This window comes from Anguilla rostrata, chromosome 7 (assembly GCF_018555375.3).
Source record: "Anguilla rostrata isolate EN2019 chromosome 7, ASM1855537v3, whole genome shotgun sequence".
NCBI classification, from domain to species: domain Eukaryota; kingdom Metazoa; phylum Chordata; class Actinopteri; order Anguilliformes; family Anguillidae; genus Anguilla; species Anguilla rostrata.
Window position 1 is genome coordinate 21605388 of NC_057939.1, and position 17551 is coordinate 21622938.

Consider the following 17551-nt stretch of genomic DNA (forward strand, 5'->3'; position numbering starts at 1 on the left):
ACGCATGGACTCCCATAGTGCCACAGTGTGATGCAGGAAATTTTGCAGGAAAATGAATCATTGCTTCTGTTTACTGACAGAGGTCACAAGGCTGGTTGTATTAATAGGCAGTCTTACATGACATTAAGACGAGTAAATCTGCATGTCACCCAGTTCGCACCGACGCTCATGAACAGGATAAATCTTTCTCAGGGTGTCTTTACTGGGTTATTGAGTTCACATGCAGTTACAGGAGAGCATTCCCTGCCATGTATGGGGAGTACTGAACTCCAAAGGGAGATCACCTTTCGTCGGTGCGAGAGTAACATTTAGTTACCTGTGCTACACCGAGAGTTCTGCTGACGTTAAAAGCAAAAGTGAAAGGGTCAAAAGTAGGGGGGGGGGGCTATATTTTGTGTCGCCATGGAAAACTGGTGTCCGATCAGCCAACGCAATTAGGTGAAAAATGCATGACTCAACACCAGACCATAGGGTACATCATTGCTACCAGAGCTAGCGCCTTAGCTGGGTGCACCTCCGGGGAGTCCCCTTTGAAAATGCATTAGATGACACACCCGTAATCGCCATGACTAATCTGAAGATCACCGACAGAGCGTTTGGCACACTCCGTTGTGAAACATGACTTCCTGCAGGGTGCGAATGAGTCCGCGTAGTTTCCCTCCGCTTCCCAAGCCGTCCCTCCGGGCATTTCAGCCAAACAAAAGCATTCCTGCGCACTCCTTCAGCTGTCCAATCTGCCAGCGATGCACATCAGACTGTAGCACTGGTGCAGCACTTCTGACAACAAAAAAAGCTTGCTGATTTTACAGAACAATCGTGTCTTGGTCAGAACATCTCCATTGATAACAGAACAGTTAGGAGTTCACGTGTGAGTCTTTGGACATGCACTTCAGTGTCTTCACGCCGTTCACAAGCTCAGCAGGCCACTCCCCTGGTCTGCACATATCTCCAGTCCCCTGGCAGTTCTGAAAACCCAGCTTTCAGTGACCTCTTAATCAAAGCATGCGCAAGGGTGGGTTAATCGTATTCCTTTGGATCCTGCACATTACCAAGAAACATGAATCACTGGCTCTGTCCCCTGATTATTGCGTTTGTCCTTGGAGTTCTGATATCATCCAAACATTGAATGCATTGATATCGAAGTAAAACACATTCAAGATGAGCAACACAAAGACCCAAACCGATTCCGTCCGCATCAAGGTCCAAAGATGTCAATGACCGTTTGACCGTAATCATAGATCAGAATCATAGATCACAGATTATTTCAACTCAAAGACAGCACAGCTCAGTCACTGGCGAGAGAGAAACGAGATCACGGTTGAAACTAACTGGCCTGTTGTTATTCAGAGCAACACGTCAATCGTCTGGGGTCAGAAACAAGGATGTTCTACAAGACGTGTCTGGATGAACAGACATAAGAACAACAATGAAATGATGAAAGAAAGGCTTAGGAATGGATATACAGAAATAAAGCACTGATTAAATTATCCCTCCAATTTATTTACTTAAATCATTCATTCTTGTATGCACCCGGCAGATGCTGTGATCCATTCCAGATAGATTTTCTAGGAAAGAAACAGCAATAGCAATTTTTTTAAATCCACATTACAGGATCATACACAGAACAGAAGCACAGCCAATTATATCCTTGGGCAAACATCCAACTGGTTGTGTTTCTATTCTGTATATATCAAAAATAAACACATTTGTGGAAAAATGTGTGGAGCTATCATTCAAGAGCTAAGCATTTGCTCAGTAATATAGTTTTTTTTTTTTTTTCTCAGTTTCAATTTTTTAGAATACATTTCTCTGTGATACCATACTGAATTCTATATTGAATATCTTGGAATTTAAGATTTAACAGGAACAATCACTAGAATGAGCAGCGCTTAAAAACACCGCAAAATCTGATTAATATTCTGAGCACCTAAACAGGAAAATTATTTTTGGTCAACTGAGAGAGAGTGAAAGAGAGGGGCAGATGGTTGTCCTGTGTTATCCTGAATATGACCCCATTAAATTCAAGATGAATGGATGAATGACTCCTTCAGTTGGGCTTATGGCATAATCAGCACCAACCTATCCCATCTCAAATGGCCTTGACCCACAGGGCTTTTATGAGCCCCCTGTCCCCTCCCACACGCCACTTCTCCAGAGGAACAGGGCTCATCAGATCAACCGGCTGATTTATGCAAGGAGGTGGTTAAGGACTCAGGAGCCCTGACCCAGCAGGCTTCCAGAGGTGAGATTCCAGAGCTCCAACCAGAGCTTGCATTCTTCCCAAAGAACCGTGGGCATTCGCAGGAAGCAGAAACGCATGACTGCTGTACTTCCAGCCTCCATCTTTCACACTACCCTCCAGGAGGGTCGATCCACAGCACTCCTGTCTGCTGTTGATAACGAGCGCTTAATTTAGCAGCTGTTCCGTGATAGCTGAGTCATTCGAGGACGGGGTTACACAACAGAAATAACCTGCAAAATTACGGAAACTAAATAAACGCCTTTAGAACTAATTGTCAAAAACACTTATCGAGCCAACTGTGTTTAAATGAGTTCTGGAGGACAGAGATTGCTCGCAGCAACACGACAATCCTCAGCACTCACATTCAAAGAAGTTACATAGATCACTTGATGTCAACAGTCCCACACACTCTTTTCATTGCTGCTTCTTCGCAACAGTCCCCAGAAGGGGAATAATCCCTTCTGGGGATAATGGTGCATTATGGATCCTAATTTACGAACAGGTGCAACAGCTGTCAGAGAGCTAGCGCAGGTCTCCCAGCACAGACCGGCAGGTAGTCCCCACTCTGCTCCATAAGTGCTGCAACACTCTGGTGGCAGACTGGCTGACTAAAGCCTGGCCTCCAGACCCACTCGACTGTGTGTATTGGTAAAAGGAGACGAGCTCCTGGGACTGAATCAGTACGTAGGAACAGCCGTCTCTTTGTCCCTCGGCTCCACCGCGGACGAGACGCACAAGAAGCCATTCACCCCCCCACCCGAACGGAAGGCCAGGCCTCGCTCCCGCCCGATACGATTGATCAGCGTTAGCACGCCGTTACATCAAACTGTGCTTAACCTGCCCACACACCCTCGGTGCCAGACTCGGGCGGAGGGGGCGGCGGGAAACCACGCCGCGAATGCTAATCACGCGCGCGGTCCGGACCATGGGCCGGGCCGCATCGAAACCTTGACGCGGGCGCGAGTCGCGGAACGCGCCGCAGGAGACCAAGCGTGGCCGCCGTCACGGTGACCCCGATCGCTCGTCGGTGGGGGGGGGGGGGGGGGGTGCCAATGGGGCATTCCACAGCATCAATATGAGTCAAGCTGATAGCACTTACACTGCTGAATCAACACCCCCACACCCCACCCTGCCACCCAAACCCGGTCCTTTTCAATGGAACACCCACATGGGTAAGAAGCTCATGCAGCAGTGAGGGGATAAGTTGGTCTAGATCACACACCACACCCTGCGCCGGTTTGTGTAAGCAATTAGGGCAAACACTCCCTATTTGTTATATGGACCAATAGGCTGCAGGTTTGATACACTGTAGGAGGCTCTCACATTACAACCTTCAGGGAAGGCAACTTAACCTAAAGCCTAACTGAAACTGAAAAAAAATAAAAAAATAAAAAAATAAATAAATGTAAGTCATTGTATACATCGGTGTCTGCTCCCCCAGCAAATAAATAATGACCTTCTTGTATAATAAAGCACTTGTTTTGCCCTTCGTATTCACTGACTAACTACACTGTTAAGTTAGTAATTATAGCAGTGTCTGGTAAGCACATAAATAATAAGTCTAGGCGGGAATATCCGCTCTAAAATACGAGGCGTGTAGACAGGCTCCCTTATCGTTTCCAGTGCAGGGCTGAGACAGTGCAGGGATCACACTGCACTAGGTGTCGAAGGCCTCAGCATCTCAGTGTGCCAAGCAAAGTCACAGAGCCCTCTGGGAAGGAGTCCTGTGGGTTCTCTCCTCCCACCCCCAAAAGCTCTCTTCAGAGCTCCTCAGTCACTAAGGCAGACCCCGTCTAAGCCTATTTCACGCCTCATTGTGCTTTGTCAGAAACGTGGTCATGAGATTTTTGCCTGTTAAACACACACGCGGAGGACGAGCTTCCTGTCTCCCTAACAGCTCTCTCTCTCTGTTGGCGGCTGTGATTCACTGGGGGGGGGGACACGGCTCCCCCTGCCTCCGCGTGTGGGCCCGCCTGCCTGTTTGGATAGCGAGGCTCGAATTGGGAGAATAATTTCACACCGCGTCCCATGGTCCGGGTGCTTAAACGCTCCTGCTATGCCCGGAGGGGAGCGCTAGCTGGTCTCCTGCATGCCAGCTGGAGCCACAACGTCCATCTCAGCGCCTGATTGGTGGAGAAATTGGGTGAGGGATGTAGAGAGAGCCTGCAGTCCCTCTGCAGTCTGAAGCAGCGCTGCATTAGAGCATCGCAAAAAAGAGATGGGAGGGGAGCGAGAGAGAGAGAGAGAGAGAGAGAGGTGCATCGGCCGTAGCTCTTCCTGACTGGGCCTCCGGGGCACGCAAGCCCCACCTGAAGGGACATACATCGCCCGGACAAAATGGCAGCCTGGGAACAAAGCAGGCAGCGGAGCAGGCACTGACGGATCGTACAGTGATGTAATACCAGGTGCCATTCATACATATACCTTCCCCCCACCGCCAACAGGGGGCGACACTGTCCTGTCCTTGAGCAAGGTGATATACTGGGATCCCTCTTGCAGGATTAACCCACTTCCTGAATCACCATGTGGAAGCCCAGCCCAAAACGGTCTAAAAAATAACAGGCGCTATACCGAGCTGAAGGATATTATGCAACATTGAGGAAACAGGATCCTAATCAGGATACTTGCTTATGAAGACATCTTTGATAAATTTGTTCCAGGGTAAAACATGCTGTAAAATAAACATGCTGTAAAATCTTTGACCATATGCTGCTAAATCCACAACATTTCAAAAGCTGCCTTGTAAATGATCCAAAATATCCGCTGCCTGCAAACATGATAAAATACTCCCATCTTGTGCTTCCAGATTAGGAAAAGAGGAGAGACAGAGGAGGCGTGTGAGTACAGCAGCCATACCCTGGAGCGAAGAACGATACCTTTATCTGGACCCCAAAAATAACCAAAATATGCAGATACACTATGCAGCATGTCCAGCTACTTAAAGACCTGCTCACTGAACAAGCCTGTACAACACCAGTGAAGACAACACGTATGTACACACACACACACATACAAATACAAACACACACACACGCCCACACATACAAATACACATACACACAAATACAAACACACATACACACACTCACACACACGCACACACAAAGAGACAAAGACACATGTACACACATAAACACACTCACAGAGAAGCACACACGTGCACATGCCCACACAATGTCACACACATACAAACACACGCGCGCACACATACACACACACACACACACACACACACTCACACACACACATAAACATTGCCCTTTGTGATTCTGCAGTATAGGTGTACACAGTGCAGAGAGAAGAGAGAGAATCATGACTGTGCAGAATGCTTCTATGCAGGGGGCAGGAGAGGAGAATTGAGAAACAGAAAAGTCAGAGAATGTGTGGGTCTGGGGCCTGCTAGATCTGACTGCCTTCACTCTGCCCCAGTATATCAGTCTGAACGGGAACCACTTACTTACTGTGACGCAGCATGATTCACACCATTCCTTATTACTACCTGCTCTGTTCTACTGAATCACTGAACTGGGCTGGGTCAACAGAAAGTAACAGGCTGATACTGTATGCTTACAATTATATATTATATTATTGTATTATTGTATGCTTATATATTATATATTATATTTCTCTAAGCTAGCTATCCAGTACGTCTGTACCTTTTTTCAATGTTTTGTGTAGCTTTAATATTGTTCTTATTTTGAAAACTGGTACTTTGAAATTAAAACTCTTGCAGGGCCCGATTTATCCTTTTTTTCAGAAATACTAAAACAGAGCGGTTGTTCTTCGATATTAAATTTCAGTGACATCATATCCGAATCTCCTGAATGAATCACAGAAAAAGACAGAAGCTCTCTCTCACTCCTTTCATTCACTCCCTCCTCATCAGTCTTAATTTTTCCATTATCCACAATGGAAATGGCAACAGATCTGCTGCTATGGGAACCCCAACAAAACAAGTCTTTAATTGATCCTGTGCTACCAGAGAAATGACATCACTGACCTCTTCCTAACAGGAGCAACTCCCAGCTCCCCACACGCCACTATTTGCCAGGCCTGATCTAGCCAGTAAGTGACCTTATCTAGGCCGGAAAACGGGGCAGATGTCCTCCACAGGGGCAGAATCTGGCAACCCTGTTCTGCCACCCTCTGCACATGCTCCCGTTCCTCTCTGCTCTTGTCATGCGATTCATCTCCAGAATATCCACCCAGACGACCATTTTGCTGGTGGAAGCGCGGTTGGGTTGATTATTCCTGACGGCTGCTTTAAATACCACCGGGGCAGTACGTTGGAGGCCCTGGGTTTGCAACATTGAGGCTTCTTACATCCCAGAATCCAAGTGAAAACAAGTGTCCAGTCGTGACGGATCCCAGACTTGAGTTTCTATTAAAGTAAGGGCCTGGCCTAAGATAACGCAGCACAAGAAAGATTTGGTGCCGCTTGCTGCAGTGGCACTTCCTGATTAGCGATCTCTGCCAACCATCTGCTCACCCTGAGCAGGGCGATCGCTAAGCAGCCTCCTCAAGACGCGCTGACTGCACAGCATGCACACGGAGGCGTGACATATCTCAGGGAAGTGGCACGCAGATATTGCATATTTACGCTTGATTTCACATGCGAGTATAGCTTTGATTCTAGCACAGTCAGTCTTATAATTGTCACCAACCGGCTACATGTCCTGAAATTAAACCATGTATTCTGTCGAGAAAGACACTAACATCACATTTTCCAGCAGGTATGGATACCATAACCATCAAAAAATATATATCTATTTCCATCCAACCTAATGAGCCACACCCATAAATAAAAACATGCAGGCTGTGGGCTCTCTCTGTCATGAAAACATAATCTAATGCTTTTCAAATGATGATTTGTGATACATTAACAGAATTATAGTATTATATGATAAACAGGTTAATGAGGAAGGCGACAAGCTTAATTTTATTTATTTCAAATTCAGTGCATGCGACCATACCAAAACCAAATGGATTTAAGTTAGAAGACTGACACTGAATTGCTCAAAATAAAACGTTGTGGGCCATTCATAGTATAGTCAAAAACTCCAACGAGGAGCGTAACACTTAAAGGGGATGACATTTTTCCAGACAATATAGAATTATAGCCTGCATTAAGGACATCAGTCTCCATTATAACCTAACGCAGACGCAATCAGTACTGTCGTCTTTCCAGCTTTCTGCACAAAACCCTAGACTCTAGTAGGCTGGATAACATCAATATTTCATAGTTCCATTTTTACATGCACCCCTATATTCATAGTACGCTCCTAAATTGACCCGCATCAGACTAACACCACTGATCTGCAACATGTCAAATAACTTCTGTATTCGCTCTACGTGATGTTTTTTTTTTTACCTCGATTCGATTTAAAGCGCTGAATTTGCCAAAGCGAATTAATCATATACTCTTTGGGAAAAAACAAGGGCACGAGCCCATTAGGCAATCTATTTCGGATCTAAAGTTCATACGAAGGTTGAACTTGTCAGGCGGTGAAATAAGCACATGCTATAGCACGTACAGCTTCGGTGGTAACGTCACACATGCAATCAACACATAAGGAAATGTGAGCCTTAAATACTCTTGTCACAAAACAGGTGTTTGGTTTTGTGAAGCAGGGGGAGCGCTTGTTTGTTAAACAGTAAACAGTCCGCCCGTCCTGTCCGAGAGAGCAGAATGCGGTCGCCTCTCCTTGGCTATTTAAAGTCGCCTTCCATGTAACTGTGGAGGCAGAATCCAGTTACATTGTAGCCTACCTAAAATGTCCTAATATCGAGCAGAGAAAGAACGACAAAATGCTGCGTTACAGCTAAACAAACGCCCCAGATAGGTGCAGAAGCTATGGCGAGCGGCAAGGCAGCGTGCGAAGCCTTTCGGTCCAGGCGGTATGGATAAAATTCTACACCTGCGTTGCAGGCAGAGGATTTCAGCGCTGTAAACAATCCAGTTACATTGTCGCCACCAGACGAGTAAACATTCGCTATAAATGTCACGAGAAAATTGAAGAAGATTGCGCACTTCCCAGTGAAAAATATTTGCTTCTATTTCCCAGACGAAAACGATGTCAGATCATAGATGGAAATTTTTACAGGCTACCGCCCGAAAATTCATAACTGCTGATGGGCTGAACATAAGTCTGGAATGACTTCGCGGTATTTAATTCAGTGTTTGTAAACTTGATAGCCTATACTCGCGCAGCGTTTTTCAAGATGCACACAGCGCTATTTTACAAACCAAATAGCTGCATAACTAACAAGCCTATTTTAATCTGTGCATGAAAGAAATGCGAACGTAAAACTCAACCCACTTACAGATAGGCTAAAGCTGGCTACGACAGCCACAAAAATATAACTTAGTTCCTGAAGTAGTTAGCCCGTGCGCTTGAGCGAAGCACCTTGAAGATTTGGTAACCAGGGTAACGCCTTACTATCCTCCCTCGCTCGTTCCAGCGGGACAAGGACAGACTCAAGAGTGATAGCTAGCCTACTATTTTTGTTATTATCAACCTCTGGGTTACTTCCACGGGACGGTTGAAAAAATATTTCTCACATCTTCAAAAAATACAAGACTTGTATCGTGTTTTCTTTGACCCACCTGGCGAATGTGATCTTCATTTCCAGAAGGGGAAGGGGACCCCCCTCCAGGCGATGAGGAGGTGGGGGAAGCCATGTTCCAGTCAGTGCCGTTTCTGATGTCACTTTCTTCGGGTTTCTTTAATATTCAGTCCCGGTGCAGTGTAGTGGCCGTAGCTGCTATGACAACCTGCCAGGCCAAACAGAGTTTCTGTCCAGGCCTTACAACCCCGGGGCTGTCCCCATGTGCCCAGTGCCGAGGAAAAACCTGCCGTAAGTGGCCAAAAAGAATGACCTTTTCAGAGCTATTCCTATGTGTGCGCGTGAAAGATAGAGAGAGAGAGAGAGAGCATGAGCACAGCGCTAGCCTCCGACGCTATTTGGCAGAGTGCACGCTCGTGTTTTCCTCCTGCAGCACTTCAGCGACAGACTGAGTGTTCCGTAGAGAAACGGTCGCGCGGCGCTGAGACTGGCAGCGTTTTTGATGAGATCACAGAAATCTTGGGTGATCGCATTGCACTCACACGCACGGGGTGGGTGGAAGCACAGTCTCCATTCCAGACCCTGGTTAACAAGCCCGCCGCTGCTGTGGTGTCGTTTTCCCTTCTCTACTTATGGAGAATCCAAATATCAATGCTTAAAATACTCAAAGCCTTAATCAGCATATACAAGCACAGTAGCAACTCATGGGGGACCCCTTGTGTGTGTGCAAATACATATATGTCATCATGTGCATGCAGCGATTTGGCAGTTTTCTTTATTTAAACTGAACCAAAGTTAAGGGGAAAAAAGTTTAAATTGTAACTGCCAGAATCGCAGCAGGTTCAATAAATTGTAGTTTGGTGCACTGAGGAAGTGAGATCAGCAGTATTTGCCCATTGCAGAGTATTATCTGCCGAGGGAGGAAGGGGCTGAGATTTTGCCTGTGCTATGCCAAAAGAGAGGCTCTTCCACTTGGTTTCTTTGGGGAGGGGGGTTATGATGGGGGGGGGGGAGGGGTCACGACTGGTGATTGGTGATTGGTCATCTTCAGGACAGGACAGCAACGGTCCATCTGTCTGCCCCGGGTTCCCCTTAAGGGAGGGGCTGTTGCTCGTACTAGCACCCCTATTCATGAGGGACTTGTTTTCCTGACCCTCAGAGTTCTCATCTGATATCTGCAGCTCTGAAACCTCCAATACATGGATTAAGTTTTAACCACTTGGGTGCTCCTCTCCTGTGGCCAAAGAACAGGGGTATGAAAATAGTTTCCTTTACAAGACCTCGCAATTTGTCACACAGGAGGTTTGACTTTTTTAAACACTATTATAAACAATTGTTGACATAATACAGAGGAACAACATGTTCGTTTTGTTTTTGTGTTTTTGTTTTTATTTTTTTGTTCACATAATGAGACACAAATCATTTAACAACCATTATAGCAGCTAAAAAACCTTGCATGTGTGGTGTAATTTGAAAAATGTAATATTTAGTTTGAGAAATCTGATGTATTTTTTGACATTTTTATTTGTTTTATGTTGTGCATTACAAGCGGAGTTTGTTATGCAATTCTAAAACAGTTTTCCAAGTTCACAGCTATTTTAAATTGAGGGAGTATTCAGATTTTTTTCTCCTCTTTCCCCCACTTCAGGCAACTGCCCAGAGCGATAGCCGTAAGACTGACTGTGCACCCTCCCCTAGTCACAGTTGTTTCGGCTCTATCTCCATGCAAGTCCTTTACCTGGCAGTACCATCCGTTGGCCTTTCAAATTGTCTCTCATCAAGAAGAGAGTCATCCTTGCCCGGCTTCAATTACACATTGTCATTAGCATCTATGTAATGTCAGTTTTCTGTTTATTGTACATGTGTTATGTAATTAGCCATTTCCAATTAACTGGTGCCAGCCAGCAACAGATGGGCTCCCCCCTCTGAGTCAGGTTCTGCTCAAGGTTTCTTCCTGTTACCAGCCAGCGAGTTTTCCCCTGCCACTCTTGCCCTAGGCATGTTCTTGGGGGTGTTCAGGTCTGGATCTTTGTCAGGCTCCTTTGTTGCAATGCCCTTTGTAAAAAAGCTCTAAACAAATAAAATTGAAAATTCAGTCGAGAAATACTGAATACAAAATGCCTGGGAGGGATTTCCAAGAGGTACTGAAAAACAGTAGTTTGAATTTCCATTAAAACAATCCTTGTTTATATCATAAATGTCTCCTGACATGCAGATTCTAACAGGACTATGACCAGAGTAGAGAGTCAGTAAAATTTTGGGAGCATCACAAAAAAGATTGGCATTTAAACATGACACAGAACTGACAGACACATTCAGCTGCACGATATGGTAAGAGTACTTCTCTGCAGTAATAGAGATGGGTGGATGAGTTTTTTGTTGTGAGGTTCTTTTCTGTAATAAATACCAGTCTGGATTAGGGTTTTATATGAGTATGTACAGTGTGCTCCATAATGTTTGGGACAAAGTCTTTTTTTAATATGGCTCTGTATTCCACAATTTTAGATTTGTAAATAATTCTAAACAATTTTCGTGCAGTTAAAGTTCAGATTCTCAGCTTTTTTAAAGAGTATTTATGCATTTTGATTACATGATTTCATCATGTAGAAATTATAGCACTTTTTATGCATAGTCTCCCCGTTCCAGGGCACCATAATGTTTGGGATAAATGACTTCACAGGTTTTTCTGAGCCTGCATTTCAAGATGCAAACTGCTAGTTAGCTGAGGCAGGCCAGATTACAGTTTGCTAAGAAGTACCAAAAGTCGCCTGCAGTTCTGGAAAAAGGTCTGTAGAGAATGCTGAAGATGCTAAAGAGAAAACAAGGCAATTATCCCCAAAACAAGCAGGAGCTGAAGATGGCTGCAGTATAGGCCTGGCATAGCTCCACCAAAAAAGATTCTCAGTCTCATATTTCAAGCAGTCATTGCATACAAACTATATACGACCAAATACTAAACATGACTACTTTCATTTACTTACTGTAACATTAATGTGTCCTAAACATGGTGACCTGTAATTGGGGGCTTTGTATAAAAAACTGCTGGCATTTTTATATGGTGAAACCAAAGTGTTAAAAATTCCCTTAAATAAAAGCCAAGTATGTGCACCTTACCCACATGTGGATTGTTTGATTACACATCTAAAATTAGCCAAATCAAGAAAAAAATGTATTTGCCCCAAATATTATGTAGCTCACTATATTTTTATCATCATGTATTATTCATCTGCTTGCCTGACCCTTGCTCAGTGCTTTGAGAGCAGCCCTTTTATGAAAGATACATACATTCCTCTGGTTTCAAATCCTGTGCAGTGGACATCACGCTGGCTGTGGTTTGACTGAGCAATAGCTCTTTAAATCATGTTGTATGCGCTGAACTCGAACGATTGCTTTCTCCCTTGCATCGTCATTATAGGGATAAGATGGCAACAGTGATTCAGTAGAATAAACAGTAGGCTATGCATCCATGGTTATGGATTGTAACCATGACAATTCTATTACATGGTTCCTGACCTTCTGTGGCTGCCCAGGGTAATTCTATTACTGCCGGATACTTATGATGTTCCTAACACAATCTGACAGAATGTGCTCTGGCTACACCCCACAGACAACCTCTACCAGTGTGCCCTCTGTGGGCACATGCTGTGCCCAGTTAGCCAAGTATGGGCAGCATTGTGTAAGTGGGCTACAATTCCAAGCAATTCTACTGTACCTGCTGAGGTATAGCCATTCTCTTTGTTTTAATCGAATTCAGATCAGAATTTTGCCTCAGGGTAAGGTTCCGGAATAGGCTGGGGACTTCAATAGTTTATGAAGGTTCAAGCACAGACAGGCGCTTAAGTGGTCAATGGGGTTCTAGAACACATACAGACTTCAGCAGTTTCAGTAGTAGTAAGGTTTTAGAACAGGTAGGGATTTCAGTAGCTCGGTAAGGTCTGAGAACAGGTTGGGATTTCAGTACTTTATTAAGGTCTGAGAACAGGTGATGGAAATCAGTAGTTTCATGAGTAAACAAAGAATAAATCAGTTCCTTCAGCAAGACACTGAACAGGAACTAAAGCGTTAATTTATTCTCCCTGTAATTATGTTTCATTCCATCACAATTGACTGGTTAGAGTTTCAAGGTCCATTTGTCATGTTCCGGTGTTCCTGTCTGCGTTTTCCCTGTTGGGCCGCCAGATGGCGGCACTTCTGTTTTGTGTCCTGTTCCCCCCCCTGTTAATTGTATTATTGGTTGTCTCGTTATCCATCATTGTTCCCACCTGTGTCTTGTTATCCCTCCTTCTGGTTTGATTGTTTTTGAGTTCACCTGTGTCTTGTCACCCCCTGTCTATTTAAGTTCTCTGTTCCCTTGACTCGGTGCTGGTTCCTTGTGTTTGTTACCTGACATACATGTTCCTGCCTGCTTGTGTTTGTTGCCTTATGTTCAGACCATTTATACCTGCCTCGTTTTTTTACCTGTTTGTGTTTGTTCCCGAGTTGTGTTTGTTCCCGATATCTGTTGGTTTCAAGCGTATGTACCTGCCTGTGTTTGTTCTGACTTGTGTTTTGTTTGACCTGCCCTTGTCTGCTACCTGCCTGTGTTCTGCCCTGCCCATGTTTGTGAGTTCCTCTTGTTTTCTGTTTTATTTAGATATTTTTTGAGTTTGTGTTTTTGCCCTTCGTGTCCTTTCTGTTCCCTGTTTGTTTGCCTTATTTAGATTTTTTGAGTTTGTGTTTTTGCCCTTCGTGTCCTTTTCTGTTCCGTGTGTTTGCCTTTCTGTAAGTAAAGTCTTTGTTAATTTTCTCCCCTTTGAGTTTCGTGTTTTTTCCACTCTGCGCCTGGGTCCCAGCACCCGTACCGTCACACCATTAAACCATTTTTATGAAAGTGAATTTTGTACAATTCTTTTTTTTTCCCCCCACAAAATATCTCCCTAGTCTTTGATCATTAATTCTTATGTTTTACTTTGTTGGTTTATGTTTCACAGTATTCCATGGATTTAAATGAAGTCAAATTTAATTAAATCTCATTCTTAATCCTTTTCTCTGCTTTTTTGTTCACTGTTCACTGTCTGTTTCACACATCCTCAGTCCTTCCATTATGTTCACCATTCTCTGCTGTTTTTTCAAAGTGGGGCCTCTCTCGTCAGTGCAGGAGCTGTTTGGGTGTGATTCGATTTGCAGCCCATCTGTAGCAGGACACTGATACTGTAATGGTCTTGTGGGATTGTGAGCAGACTCCTGATGTTTCCACAATTAGAGGAGTGATGGATAGCTGGAGCAGTCCTGACACCGAAGAAAGCACGGCAAGGTGTTGCTGGCCGTGCCTCATTCACCAGCGCTGAAATTGACCGTGGAAAAATCCAGTTCTGATGACAGCTCGGTCTGCGCAGTAAAGTGCTCGGTGTTCATTCAATTCAAAGTACCTGTGAGTGCAATAGAGACCATATGTACTCCGTATGAGTTGATTTAACATTTTAAATGGACGTTTTACTGTGTGAGGAGAGCCCTCCTCCTGGTTCTGTTTGCAGCCGACTGCTGCTGCCACACATCATCTTACTGTGCTTTGTCATGCACAGTACACTCGGTACTGAACAGAGAGCCCTCAGCCACTCTCTCCCAGCCTGCAGGTCTATGGCATTCAGCCCTCCACCCCAATGCCTGAGCCATAATTCCTTCATAATGTCTTACATCAAGTCAGTCCCTTCCAATAGAATCAGACACCTGTACATCAAGACTCCATTGAGCGTGCTCAGTTGGCAGAACGCCACTGGTCATCAGCACTGCTGATCTTATTAGCAGGGATCACTCTTTTGGCCATAGGGCTTGAGCCTCCCTTTATTTTGCAGGTCATGTGGCATGTACCTTTGAGGATGTCACTGATTCCATTAACTTTGCCTATCTTTTGGTCTAGTGGTTGCTTACCATGTAAGACATACCTTTTGTTAGCTGCTTTGGCTGAAATGTCTGCCAAATATATAAATTGCCTTTCCCAGTTTCTGGCCAGGGCCAGGGCTAAACCACAGAGCCTGGATTGAATATTGGCCCACTGTACTCTCCCCAGTCCAAGCAGTTTATGCTAAGTGCTCAGTGGAGAGGCAGTGGGGCCTATTTTTAAAGTCTTTGGTATGACTCAGCTCACCTGTCATTGAACATCACATTGAGGTACCCTGTGTGTGTGCCCCTCAATGAGGGTTATACTGGCCTGGAGGGAGGAGGAGGTCTGAATGTTCCGTGCATCACCATGTCACAGTGGCCAAAGCATATTGCAACACACACACTCTCTCTCACACACACACACACACTCACATCCACTGGATTCAAAGTGACAGAAATGGGTCTCTGCGGATTGTGTGACTGCAGTTAAAATGCCCTGGGCTCAGGAGTTTTGGTGGCAAAAAAAGTATAGCTCTATCTGGGTTGGAATGCCAGTCCACCTGGTGCCCATTCTTACCTGTAACATTTATATGGAGGCTGTTGTCTCTTTCTATCAAGGAAAAAGCTAAATTGTAATCTGAACTGATATAGAAAAAATACTGCATAAAAATCAAAGGCGGTTAAATCATTTTTCTAAAAAGCCTTTGTCAGAGAAGGATAACTGTGTCCTGATTTGAACCACACACTATGGAAAGGATACAAAAAGTAGAGAAGTGCAATAAGAATAGTTCTGAGTAGATTTTACATTTTAATTAAAATTAATTTAGCTTGTTTTTTTCCACACAGAGAGATATTCAATCCTGTTAAATGTAGAAGCAGAAAGCCAAGCAGAACCCATAGGGGCGTTCACCAACAGACTGAAAACAAATTAAGCTGCTTGATTCCCAACCCTGGTCCTAGAGGGCTGAAGCATTTTTCATTTTAAAAATCAATAACCTGAGTAAAGACCCAAAACACTAGGTGAAGTGAGTTACTGTGTAACTGCTGTATAAACTGCTTTAATTCATTAATAAAATAGTAAACTCTACACCCCTCCAGAACCCAGGTTGGGAAACCCTGCTATAGCCTGTGGACAAAATGATGAACCTGGGTCAGCTGATAACATTCTGATGCAGGCAATTCATGGTTCATCTCAGATGTCAAATTTTTTATGGAGTGCTCCATATCATTTTCGCATATATAGAGTTGCTAAATCTCTGCGATCTTGAAGAGGCACAATCCTCACAATCCTTGACGTCTTCTTCAACTGGAGGCTGAGAAACACAGACACTCACCAGTTACACTGTAAAATGTGAATTCAACTCTAACAGTTAATTCAGCTCTAACAGTAGTATAACAGGGACCATATGTACTCCGTACTCAGAGTTGATCTAACACTGAACATGTTACTGTGTAGGAGGACATAATCTGGCAGCAGACAGACACTGCTCCACCATTCTACCATGCACTCGCCACTCTTTAGTGGTTCCTGAGATTATAATCTGGCCGACAGCACATACACATGGCATCCAGCGATAAACCACTTATCAGAGAAAACCCTTTTCTTTAACTGCTGCCATTTAGGGGACACCATTCCTGCAGTCACTGAAAGCACGGGCTACTCTGTGATCGTGATCAAGGGACTATTTCTTCACAGCTAGGTCACGCTAAAAAAAAAGAGGCCCTTGTTATTGAATATCAGAGGTTTACGTGGGAAATGGAGTCCACTTTGGAATGTACTGCCTGACTGCAAACCACGCCTTGTGGCCAGGAGAGGAGAACAGTGCCCCGAAAAATACACTGACGGGTAGTGTTCTATTAAAAGAAATATGGATCCCATCAGGAAATACTAGATTTCAGGACATGAAGTCCACTTGTGATGTGATAATGTACCATCTTGTCAGAATTGAATTGACAATGTTAAAAGTGTACCAAAAATGGGGTGTGGTCAGTTGTTTCATCCTTACACAGAACAAAGATGAACACTGATTCAGTTATATGTTTAACTTATTTGAACTTTTTAAACTTGTTTGGAGTTTCCTGCCTTGGGTGAAATGCACATTGTGGTTGCACAACACCGTGAAGACGTTTTTAGCACCTGCTAAATAACAGGTTGCATACCATTAAGCAAGCAGACAAGAAATTTAAATTGAGATTGTAACATCTTCTTAACTCCTTAAATTTTTGTTGTTTGTTCATGGGCACTGGTGCAGAGCAGAAGCGACAGAGATGCACAAATCCTCATATAACATGGAAGTCTTAATTGTGTTATCTGTGTCCATTAATAGTCCATCCGGATGATGCAATTATCAGTGAATCTGTGCGGCACCAGCCCAGTAATTGATAGCTGAGCACAAGCAGTTGCTCTTCCCAACTAACAATGGGAAATCATTGTAAGGGCAAAGAACAAAGAGGGTGTTTGGCGTCAGGCCGCTTCGCAGATTTTTTCCGAGGCTGGCCGAGGTGGCGGGACAAAGGAATGCACTTCTGCAGGCCTGTCACAAGGACAGCACAACCCGTCACTCAACAAAGTCACCCTTCGCCGTGCAAATCTCTCTGTCCCGGACTGACACTTTCCACTGTCCAGCTCAGCTGTGTTATTCCATTGCTAAAGCATGACAGTACAACCGTACAAAGTACTTAAAAGACCTATTTCATGGCTCAACTGTGGTAACATACTGTACAAAATGTTACTTAACTATACTACTCCACCACTAAACTGTGGTAGTATGCTGTGCAAAGTATAACTCAGCTGTGCGCTACACAGAACAGTTGTGGTAGTATACTGTTTGAAATATTACTTAACTGCATTATTCCATTCCTCTCAACTGCTAAAAGGTAATA

At 44.3% G+C, this 17551-nt stretch overlaps 1 protein-coding gene across 1 annotated transcript in view; it reads right to left on the reverse strand.

Annotated features, from left to right (window-relative positions):
- The window catches only part of ank2b (ankyrin 2b, neuronal), a 200101-nt gene extending 190766 nt beyond the window's left edge, over positions 1–9335 (reverse strand). Inside the window, exon 1 of the mRNA XM_064343640.1 lies at positions 8850–9335. Within this exon, the coding sequence (XP_064199710.1) occupies positions 8850–8924 (75 nt within the window). The 5' untranslated portion in view covers positions 8925–9335. The remainder of the gene's footprint in view (positions 1–8849) is intronic.
- Between the last annotated feature and the right edge of the window lie 8216 nt (positions 9336–17551).